The sequence below is a fragment of the Neolamprologus multifasciatus genome, chromosome 19, assembly GCF_963576455.1.
Source record: "Neolamprologus multifasciatus chromosome 19, fNeoMul1.2, whole genome shotgun sequence".
Lineage (NCBI taxonomy): Eukaryota > Metazoa > Chordata > Actinopteri > Cichliformes > Cichlidae > Neolamprologus > Neolamprologus multifasciatus.
In genome coordinates, this window is record NC_140457.1 from 13,270,524 (window position 1) to 13,281,646 (window position 11,123).

Consider the following 11,123-nt stretch of genomic DNA (forward strand, 5'->3'; position numbering starts at 1 on the left):
GTGAAATATTGCTTAAGACAATTTTTTAAAAATTATAAGAAAGTCTGGCTCCTTGGACGCAGACGATTAAGAAATGAGAGATGTCTCAACACTTGTACTGGTGTCACCACTAACCTGATTATACATCACAGATTTCTTAGTCTGTCTGATACCACTGGTGGATGTAGATCTAAGATTAACTTTTACATGCACAACACAGGTAAAGCACACGTTTTGTTAATGGTTGACATAAACACATGATATTTTTAATGTTGTAATAAATTAGTAATATCATGTAATGGCTTGTGACCATTTTGCATCCCATTTTTGTTTAATCTAAGTTGAATGTTGTGATTAGATTTGTTTTAATATACTGGAACTTTAATGTGTCTTTAAAGTTCTGTCTTTTACAACAGAGTAGTTGTCAGTTAGTCAAATTGTACTCAAATTGTAATGTAGTTTAAAAGAAAAGGTGGTTAGAGAAAACCTACTTCCTCTCTATAGCTGTGCACAAACGTGCTAACCAGACTGGTATAACTTCTAGATCACAAATAATGTTGCATAACTTCCTCATTTCTAAACACATTGTTTATTCTGTATGCATAGCAATCATTGCTTAAAATATTAGGTTTGTCTTGCTCACACCCTTTTATTTTTGACATATAAAAAAGTACCCAAAAAATCAGCGTAAATTAATAATACTTGTATCTCAGTATTTCGCTCAGATAAATCTCCATCCAGCCGTTTATAAATCTCTGAAAACAAATCGAAACGAAATCACCTGTGTCCTCGCACTCACTGTGCAAAGTACCCTCACCATGCCAAAGAAAGAGAATTAGCATAGTGAGAGGGGAAGTAGAAAAACAGTAGAGGTGGTTACGTAAAGTCCTACGTAATGGTTTATTTATGTCGGTGGGCCAATAAAATGTGCTCTGACTTCAGCCGTCATGACGTAATGCGATCTACTCCAGAATAGCGCGCGGCGGAGGAGCAGCCACACGGTGCCGTTCAGCTCTTTCTCTCTCCGGACCGTCTGGCCAATGTTTGTTTATTTATGTCGGATTCGTGCGGTCCGGAATAAGGCTGGCAGGGCGGGATTTGCGGCGGCATGTCGGCGTTAAAGGAGAACCAGTGTTACGGGCTGTCCAGCGGCAAACTGAGCCGCGGCGGTAACATCTCCGTTTTTCACGTAAAACTCACTGACAGCGCGGCAACAGCCATTAATACCTTCCAAAACGGCAAGGTGGGTCATTTTCTAAAGTATTTTCTCTTCAAATAATTACTAGTTAAGTACACTAGCATTTAAATTTAACGTACCACTTTGTCAAAGGAACAATTTTTGGGTTTTTTAACAAAGGAAAAGACGAAGTGATACTAAACGCGGGTTTGTTTTTTGTGTGTGCTTTAAATTTCGGCCGAAGTTCACCACTACCTTCCCCGGTTGTTGACTCCTACAAGCTCCCCCCTTTTCAAGCTATGAAATGGAAATACATGTTGCATAATACAACGCAGAAACGTTTCCCTGTGTGCGGATGTTTGTAACGAGCTGCTGGCCCACTGCTCACAAGCTGCTGGCCAAGTACTAGGAATGCTAATCAGTGCCGGGGTCGAGGAGAGGAGAAAGGAAAAAGGAGGACAGGCTGTGTGTGTAGGGGGGGAGGAAGGGAGGTTAGTTGTGGGAGGATATTCTGAATTGGATTTAAAGACATGGAGTACTTGTGTGATTTTTTTTTTCTTTTTTTTAATCTGCTGAATATCATAAAGATCAGAAGACAGATGGACGAACTCAGGCAAACATTTGACCCAGTTAATCATAAATGAATCAGACGCTGCAGGAAGTGTAAAGCAGAGAACAGTCATGTACACTTCCTCGATGCACTAATTCCTCCTAATACAGATAGGAAACTCCTCAATGAAGAAATGACAGCTACAAGCTTTTCTGATGAAAGGTGGAAACCACGCTGCTCATGTCATGTCCTGGCTTTCAGCGTAATACAGCTGTGATGAGATTGAGCGGGAAAACACCTGATGAGGAGCAGGCTGTAATATGCATATGTCATTGTTTCTGAGCATGCATTTAGGTTCTTTATTTAGCTTTAAGCATGTCTATTCAAATCCTACTTGGCTGGATCACAGATACCAAAAAAGAAAAACCCAAAAAACACCTCCACACCTTACTCTGTACTAGCAGCCACCTCACATTCTCTGCACTCATCAACAGGTCAACTTATGCAAAGGTCAGAATCGAGTCATCACATACTTTCCATCCCCGCTGCAAACGTGTCACTTTGGCTAGTTTGCTCCCTGTGAGAGATGATACTGTGTTTCATCATAATTTTATCTGTGGAGCTGCTTATTGACCTTAGCCAGCGCAAGGGGATGGAGGAGCAGCAGGACCTGGAGCAGACAATGGTGCATGTACCCATCTGTTTAAATGGGAACTGAGCACTCAAATAATACCTGACATGCTTGGTTAATATCCTGAGTTTATTAATAGGACTGGGTTTGTTCTTGATATGAACGCAATCGGTGTAGGGTTTCTTTTTCTCTTTCGGATTCCTAAGTAGGAGGGGGAAGTAGCTTCTGGGTGGTGAAAGTGAAGCAAGTACAGAGCTTAACAGTGACTTAAACCTGCATTCATTTTAATGGCCAGCAGGAGGTGACTTTTCTAGTTTCAGGAAGAAGTCCAGTTGTAGAAGTCTATTGGAAAATGACCCTGCTGCTCTCTTGATCTGTACCCTTATTATATGGTTGTCTGATAACTTTATGGTTTCAATTACTAGTTTCACAGCTTATTCAATACAGCACGATTCAATAAGTGTCCAGAGGGACAGTAAAGTGGCATATCTCCCTTGTTTTTCCATCATATCCCTCGCTGTTTACGTGCCGTTTCTAGACAGCAAGAGAGGGATGGGCCTCGCTAACCAATGGATGATGTCACAACAGCATTGTCTTATATATTTTATATACAGTTTGTGTGCACTATGCAGGTTAAGAGCTAATTAGGAAAGCTCACATCTTTCTAAATCGATAACCCTGTTCAAAAATAAATAAATAAATGAATACATAAATAATCTTCCAACTGTAGCACTTGAGACCTGTAATCAGACCCTTACTGGGCCACAGCAAAAGAAGGGATACTACCTTCACTTGCAAGCTGGTGTGGGGTGGTGAGAAAAAAAGATGTTGGAAAATTTTCTGAAATGCTGTTCACAATTACGAAGAACAACACCACACAAATCAAAATGAAAATGGGCTACTAGCAGCCAGAAAACCACAGTGAAGGTGGAGCCAGAAGCATTCAGATGAATAGTGCAGACCACAAAACATCCTCTGCTGCCCTGCTCTATATGTATATGTGTGGGCTTGTTTTACTATACTTGTGGCATCTGCTAACCTTGTGGAAACTATTATAACTGGACTCCACAAGTTTAAGGTTAAGCTTTTGTTTGACGTTGTCAACGTTAGCAAATGAAGCACTCACACAAAGGGGGTTGTGAGAAAACGAGTCAGAATGTTGATTCTTGTGGGGTTTTAAAGATGCACACACATCTAATGTTTTTTTTCCCCCACCACAGGGCTGGTCGGCCCAACCCACCATCTGTTTTAGTGGAAATGAAGGGGTAAGAAGGACGTCTTACTGCTGACACAAAGCGATCCTAACACATTTTAAAGTTGATAAATCTCAATCTTTCAATCTCAATCTCCTTTTTTTCTTCTTTCCCTATTCATATTACAGAGAATCACCATCCCTTGTTCGGAAAATAGAGATGAAGTCAGGAATTTCACCTTTGGTGTGACTAATGTTGCCTGTGATAATCCCCACGGAAGCTTTGACTGCATCAAACAGCTCAGCACCAGGTAAAGACAGCAAAAAGCATCAGTTTCGATATAGGAAGGGTTTTCAGATTAAAATAGAGTTGTAAGGCTTTAACTGTATTGTTTTGTCTGAGGTGGTTATATGATTATATGTTTACTTAGTATTATAGATGTAGAAATAACTGACTGCCTCAATGAGTATTAATCTTTTCAAATGTCTCTGCCCCCTGCTGCTGTGTGAAAGTTACCCTGCTGCTAACGTTTCTCTGCCTTTAAATGCCAGAGAAAACTCAGGGTTCCTGACTGCATAAGCATAGAAATGCACTGAAGTGGATTTAAATGTCATGTATTGGCGAGGCAGACAAGTAGTCCAGCATACATCTAACTTAACACTACCTAAAGCAACTGTGTCCTGAGAAACAATCTTTTATTTGACACGGATAACCTTTGCAAGGAGTCGTTAAAGCACTGTCAGGTCGCTGTCTGTACACGCTGTCTTCCCTCCTCCTCTCAGTGCCGCCGAGGAGCTGTCATGTCTCGGGGTGATTCAGAAGAAGATGACAGTCAAAGCCACAGATGAGTCGTACGATAAAGCTCGTCAGAGCATGGCCCAAGCCGAGGAGGAGACGCGCAGCCGAGGGGCCATTGTCATCAAACACGGAAGCCGCTACCAGGGTATGAAGTATAGAAAACACTTGCACGTCCACAGAGCGTACTCGGTTATACAACAGATAACTCCAGCTAAGCGAGAAGATTGGCCTGAAGAAAAATTTGTTCTGTGCTTATAAGCACAGACAGCCATATTGCATTGGTTGCCTTGGCAACATGTGTAGTAACCAGTGACATAGTAACGGCCTGTCTTGTGTAATCCTGCATGTTTTGTCCTTTTGTGTAGCTAACTGTAAACTTTCTATATGTGATACAGTGGTTTTAAAGAATACATGGTCTCTATGCACATACAGAAACTGCGTTCTGCACATGTTCCTCAAACATGAATGTGCATGATGAAACCAATGATTTAGCTTTTTTTTTTTCTTTACAAACCACCAAACCATTTCCGTATGAACTGATATATTATAGCCTGAGTCTCAACTGCTTTCACCGAAAGAGCACATAAATATACACGTATATATGTAGATGGGTTTTGTTGATTCTGAGGAAGCCTTAAAAAGAAAAAAAAACTTCCTTACAACAGGCTTGTGCAACCATGTGGTTACTTCTTAAATTAGACAGCAGGCTTTGCTCACTGAGATGCGTGTGCATGCAGCTTCGTAACCTAAATGTGGGTTTCTGAAAGGTGAAACAAGGTCTTGTCTTTGTGTTTATCCACATCTCTGCTTTTGGAGAAAGTTAAGGAAGAAAGTCCTTTTCCCCCTCAGTATCTGATTTTGCTTCTCTGTCTGGAAATAGCAATACATGTTAGGAAATGTAGCACAAGGTTATTTTTGATGATTGAAATCTCAGAGTGCTCCCCTGATGTCATTCATGTAAAAAAAATTTCCTGTTTCTTTGAAGGCAAGAAGGTAACAGTGCGAGCCCCAGCCCCTGCTCTGGCCAGACTCACCAAGCCAAAACACTCGTCTCTTCTCAGCAACATTAAGAAGGGAGTCGGTGCGTCCAAGCCGAAGAAAGATGCCTGTGCATCAAACAGGAGAAGCAGTTGTGATTTGCAAGAGAAGCCCCTCAGGGAGAGAGTAATGCACCTGCTGGCTCTAAGGCCATACAGGAGGCCCGAGTTGATCCTGAGGCTGCAGAAAGATGGGCTGACAGCAGGAGACAAAAACATGCTGGACTCTGTACTAATGGAGGTATTTCTGTTCTGGTTTTATACAAACATAACATGCAAGCATTAGACTGTGTTAAAACTGTCTTTATGCACGTGACTCTTGGTTTCCTTAATATCAAGATTATGTTTTTGCAACCTTTCACAAATCTGTAAAGAATATGAACACACGTGGATCGGTTTGGGAATCAAACTCTTAAGTCAACTCCTCAAAAACAATTGTCTTAAGTCTTTTCTCCCCTGTTTTTGTGCATGCTTGTGTTCAGGTCGCTCAGCTTAATAGTAGAGACAGCACATATGTTCTGAAGGACAGTCTGTATAAGGAGCTGCAGAAGGACTGGCCCGGCTACACCTCTGGAGACCAGCAGCTCCTCAAGCGCATCCTTGTCAGGTAACTTAGATAAAGATGTACCTGCTGCTGTTTTCATACTTTATGATTGCTGCAGTGCTCTCAGGCCCTACGTTTCTTCATTATAATTTGTTAAGCAACCGTTACACTGGCAGCAACAGTTCAGACCTGCATACGTAGGTTTTTTTTTTTTTCTTTTTTTTAAGCTGCTGCGATAATTCGAGAGTATGAAATGACATATTTGGACAGGAGATGCAGAGATTGTGAAATTTTGAACCAAAATGAAAGTTTACCGTAACAGTTTGGCTGATGAAAATGATCGACATTTAAAAAAAAAGAAAAAAAGAAAAAAAGAATCAGTTCCCTTTTTTGTGCCAAGCCATTCATGATCATCCTTGATGCCAGCTTCATATCATCTTGGTTGAATTGTGCCGAGATGGTGTTAGTATTCAGCAAACATCCCTATTCAACTGTTGTAGTTACTCATAATACAGAAGGAAGCACTCAGGTTGCATAAACCAGTCTTAGTTTGAAATTCTCTTCAAATCCAGTTGCACAGCGATCGAACAGCGAGTGCTTTGGTGCTGCGGATAAATTCAGTTAGCAAGAGGCTACATCTTAGAGTTTAATGATCTGATCTGTGTCACCGTCAGCCGTTCAGAGGAGACTGCATGAATTAGGCCTGTATGGTTGAAGCAGAAGGTGAACGGATGGTATTTGCATATGTGGGTTCCACTATGTAGCATGGAGGAGGAGGTGTGATGGTGTTGGCGACTTATTCAGGATTCAGTGCAACATTGAAACAACATATTCGGCAGCAACACGTCATCCCATCTGGTTTGTTTAGTGGGACATTTATTTATTTAAATAACAGGACAATGAGCCAGTGGACACCTCCAGGCTCTGTAAAGGCTATTTAACCAAGAAGGAGAGTCAGGGGAATTATGGGATATGTTTGATCACAGAGTGAAATAAAGGCAGCCTCTAAAAGCGTAGCATTGTGGTGCTTTTAATTTAGACTTTTTAAACATTAAACTTTTTTTTTTTTCTTTTACCATATTATTATGTGTTTATCTGGAGGGCCCTGCTGTTGCATTGCACTGTACAGCACATGCAAGAAAAAAGAATGGATTCCAGGGAAATGCTAATTAAAGCTGATGCCCTGTGTTTTCTGTGCAGGCGACTGTTTCAACCGCAACAGAACCTCCTCGCTGTCCCTGAGGCCCAGGTCAGCCCACTGCGAGACACGCCCAACTCTTCGCCAGCACACCGTCCAAAGCATTCCCTGCCAGAGGAATACACTGACCCTTTGGCCTCCAAGAAGCCTAGGATATCCCATTTTTCCAGCAAAGCAGCCAGTGACAAGTCAAAAACGAAGCCTTCTAAACAAGCTCACGAGGACGTCACAGCAGATGACAAGCAAGGAGTATCGCTTGATCCTCAGAGACTTATTGACTCCTTGTCAGCAGTCTGTCAGCAGGAAGAAAAGGTGGCTAAAAGGTTAGAACCACCTCACGCTCCCCCGAAAGAACCCGAAATTCCACAAGCTCACCCTCAGGATAACTCAGATCGCCCCCTGTCCCTTCTAACGGTGCCAGATCTTACCAAACATGCAATAAAAAAGAAGAAGAGCAAACACAAACACAGAGACCATGTGAGAAACTGCTCCTTATTTGTCTTTTAATAGTTATTCCATTTGACGTGACACATTGCTAATTTGGATTTGTATTCATTTGTCAAGGAGAAGGATAAGAAGAGAGACAGGATGGAGAAAAGAAAAAGACCCAGCTCAGAGCATCCAAACAACAAAGCCTCTCTGGACTGCACAGGTGAGGCCTAATGGCTGCTGACTCATCAGCACATGTGCTGCTTGTTTAGTTTTTCACTTAGCTGACATGTGTCTGTTTTTCTTTCAGAGCCGGCTGACATTTTTTTTGACTCTAATGCACTTCGAGTGGACAGTGACACACCAGACTATTTATTGTAAGCATCATTCATTTGAACAAGTATTGGCAATGGTCAAAAGGGGTTGTTTACTTGTCTTAATGCACTTTTATTTAATAATTTCCTTTTCTTCTTTTTTCCCGCCCTCTTCACAGGAAGTACACAGTGATTTGTAGCCACGAGCAGAGACAAAGTTACAAACAGGACTTTAACAAGGAGTACAATGAGTATCGAGATTTACACGCTCGCATTGACAGCGTGACGCAGCAGTTCATGGATTTGGACACACAACTGAAGCAACTCCACCATGAATCACATAAATATAAGGTAGATGTACAGAAAGTCTTTTTTTTTTTCTTTTTTTTAAATGGAGGAAGTTTGCATAAACATCCTCTCATCTTTCTTTGCTGTCTGTAGTTAGTCGTTAGACACATACTGTCCACTTTATTAGGTACACCTTACTTGTACTAGGTTGGACCCCCTTTGGTCTTAAGAACTGCCCTGGTTCTTCATGGCATAGTTTCATTCTTCAGAGATTTTGGTCCGTGTTGGATTGCATCACACAGTTACTGCAGATTTATCGGTTGCACATCCATGATGTTAATCTGCCGTTCCACCATATCCCAAAGGTGCTTCTTTGGATTGAAATCTGGTGACTGGAAGCAGAATTAAGTGCAGTGACAACTGAAACCAGTTTGATAATGTTTGAGCTCTGTGACAGTGTGTTATTCTCCAGAAAGCAGCCATCAGAAGATGGTACACTGTGGTCATAAAGGGAGGGACATGGTTAGTAACAATACTCAAATAGGCTGTATTGTTTAAATGATGCTCAGTTGTTCCTAGGACGTCCAAAATGTATCAAGAAAATATCCCCCACACCATAATACGACCTGTTGCCTAAATTTGTTTAACTTACGCAAATTGTAGCCTCAGTTTCCTGTAGTGGCGACAAGTTAGGTCTTCTGCTTCTATAACCCATGTGCCTCAAGGCTGGACACGTGCATTCAGCAATGCTCTTCTTTATACTTGTTGGCCCGAAGCAAATGGGCCTGTTAAAGTCATTGCTTTGGGAATCCCCAAAGTAGCAACCTCCAACATCAGTAAGACATTTTCACCTACAGAATTGCCACTATGGGTGAAGGATTTATTTTTGGCTTATTAGACTGAGCAGATGAACAGGTGTACTTATTAAAGTGAGCAGTGACATGTGTATGTGGCAAATTCAGTCATATTTTTCCTATATCAAACCTTCACAAACAATGGGGCCCCTGTAACAGCATTTGGGGGGGGGGGGGGGGGGGGGGGGGGGTGAAATTGTTAGGTCATGGTTCCTGAAGCCTAATAAACAAAACCATTAGGGGTGGGGGAAAAAATCGATACTGTGTAGTATCGTGATATTTTGTTTGCTAATAATGTATCAATACAGGGACAGCAGAAATCGATATTTTGTTACAAAAAAGGTTTTTGTGCTCTGACTTCAGAGCACGTTGATCAGCTCCTTTTTCTGAGCAAGAATCCTGACATTCCTTCACTGTCCAAATGTGTTTAACTTTTTTTTGGCAGCAATAAACATGACAGCTTACTTATTTTAATTTAAGACATGTTTTATTTTAATTAAGTTTAAAACTTTTTTATTTAATGTAAAATTATATTTTGTTTTAATTTACTTTCAAATTCTTCAGTTGCTGAAGGGGCTGCATAGTTTTCATAAGTTGCATAGTTCAGAATAGCTATAATTGTACCAGATGGTTCCATTCAGTTAAGTTGGACTAGACTGTAATACAAACCGTTCAAAAAATAATAATAATAAAAAATTGCAGTAATATCGTATTGTGCGTTAAGTATTGTGATAATATTGTATCGTGGGATGTATGGTGATTCCCACCTCTAAAAACCATGAAGACAAACAGTGATGTATTATAGTTTTTCTGTGATCTTATAGTCACATAAGGATTATATTGCAACTTTTCACAGACTTGATTTAAATTAATCTTTATTTCTGTATTTTTCCCTGGCAGACGGTTAGAAATCAAATTCTTCAAGAGTATCGGAAAATTAAAAAGGTAATGACTTTCTTAAAACTCCCCACTTTTTTTTCTTTTTTAAACCACCGCTTTTAAATAATCAAGCTTTCCTTTCCTCACTACAGTCCAACCCAAACTACAATCAGGACAAGGCTCGCTGTGAATACTTGCACAACAAACTGGCACACATCAAGAAGCTCATATCAGAGTACGACCAGCAGCAGCTCCGTGTGGAGCATGCCGCTATGAACTGAAGAGCCTAACTCGGAATGACGAGTGAACTTCACGAGTACGAAAGAAGATCCCCAGCCAAAGGGGATTCATGCTGCTGAGCTCAGTGCCATCATGCTTAGATCTGTGGTCTTAATGGCTAAATATAGTATCATTAGATCTACTGCGATTGTTGGCGGGGTTAAGTCTTTTGTGAGGAGCTGGAGTGATCGGACGGCAAGAAGAGGGATTTTCTTTTGAAAGTGGTCAAAGTGATGCTACTGCAGCAACATGGGAGTAACAGTAGTTTTGCTCTAAAAGCTAGAACTAGGGTCTTACTCCTCAAAATGCAAACACACGAGGAAATGAGGTGAAAAGCCTTAAAAACATTTGGAGATTCTCATCCCTATTACACCTTTTAGTCGTTGATTTGGGGTTTTTGTGTGAATTTAATCAATTTAAGTATTTACTAACATGTTCTGTCAAACACATCAGTGTTGAGGTTTAAACTATAAACACGAAAAAATAATAAACTACACGCTGTACCCACCCAGACAGCTCATACAAATGGCAGGTGAAGGTTAATGTCTGATGGCAGCTGGGACGCAGATGTGTCTTGAGAAGAATCCGTCCTGTTCTTCGGGTTTGGTGAGATTACGAGTCTTGCCAGTTGGCTGTGACTGCTGAGTTTTGCCTTGCGCTCCAACTGGACTCGATTCATAGTATTCCACTGGTACTGTGCATCAGGTGATTTTCCTGGATCACTGAAGACTGTTATGTTGAATGTCATGTGAACTTTAAGTTGTAATCAGGGAATGTGTGTTCCGCACGAGCTTCAGTAAAAGTGTAAATTTAAAATAGGTTTTAATTGTCTGGAAGGAAGTTATTATACTGTTTCTGGGAAGGAATCGAAATATGAAAAGACGTAGTTGCATGCTGTGTACTTTACAGAATGCATGATGCATTACTCAAGATTTTGTCTGAGATTCAAATAAATCTGTTTGTACTCATTTTG

The 11,123-nt window shown here is 40.9% G+C and overlaps 1 protein-coding gene across 1 annotated transcript; it reads left to right on the forward strand.

Moving 5' to 3' along the window:
• The first annotated feature begins 932 nt into the window (after positions 1–932).
• LOC146496166 (RNA polymerase II elongation factor ELL-like) lies at positions 933–11,118 on the forward strand. The gene is made up of 12 exons (XM_085143121.1): positions 933–1,222; positions 3,558–3,602; positions 3,719–3,840; positions 4,313–4,473; positions 5,314–5,606; positions 5,848–5,972; positions 7,110–7,584; positions 7,672–7,759; positions 7,847–7,913; positions 8,030–8,201; positions 9,893–9,937; positions 10,024–11,118. Exons 1-12 carry the CDS (start codon positions 1,088–1,090, stop codon positions 10,150–10,152), a joined length of 1,857 nt encoding a protein of 618 aa, XP_084999247.1. The 5' UTR covers positions 933–1,087; the 3' UTR covers positions 10,153–11,118.
• Positions 11,119–11,123: the final 5 nt, after the last annotated feature.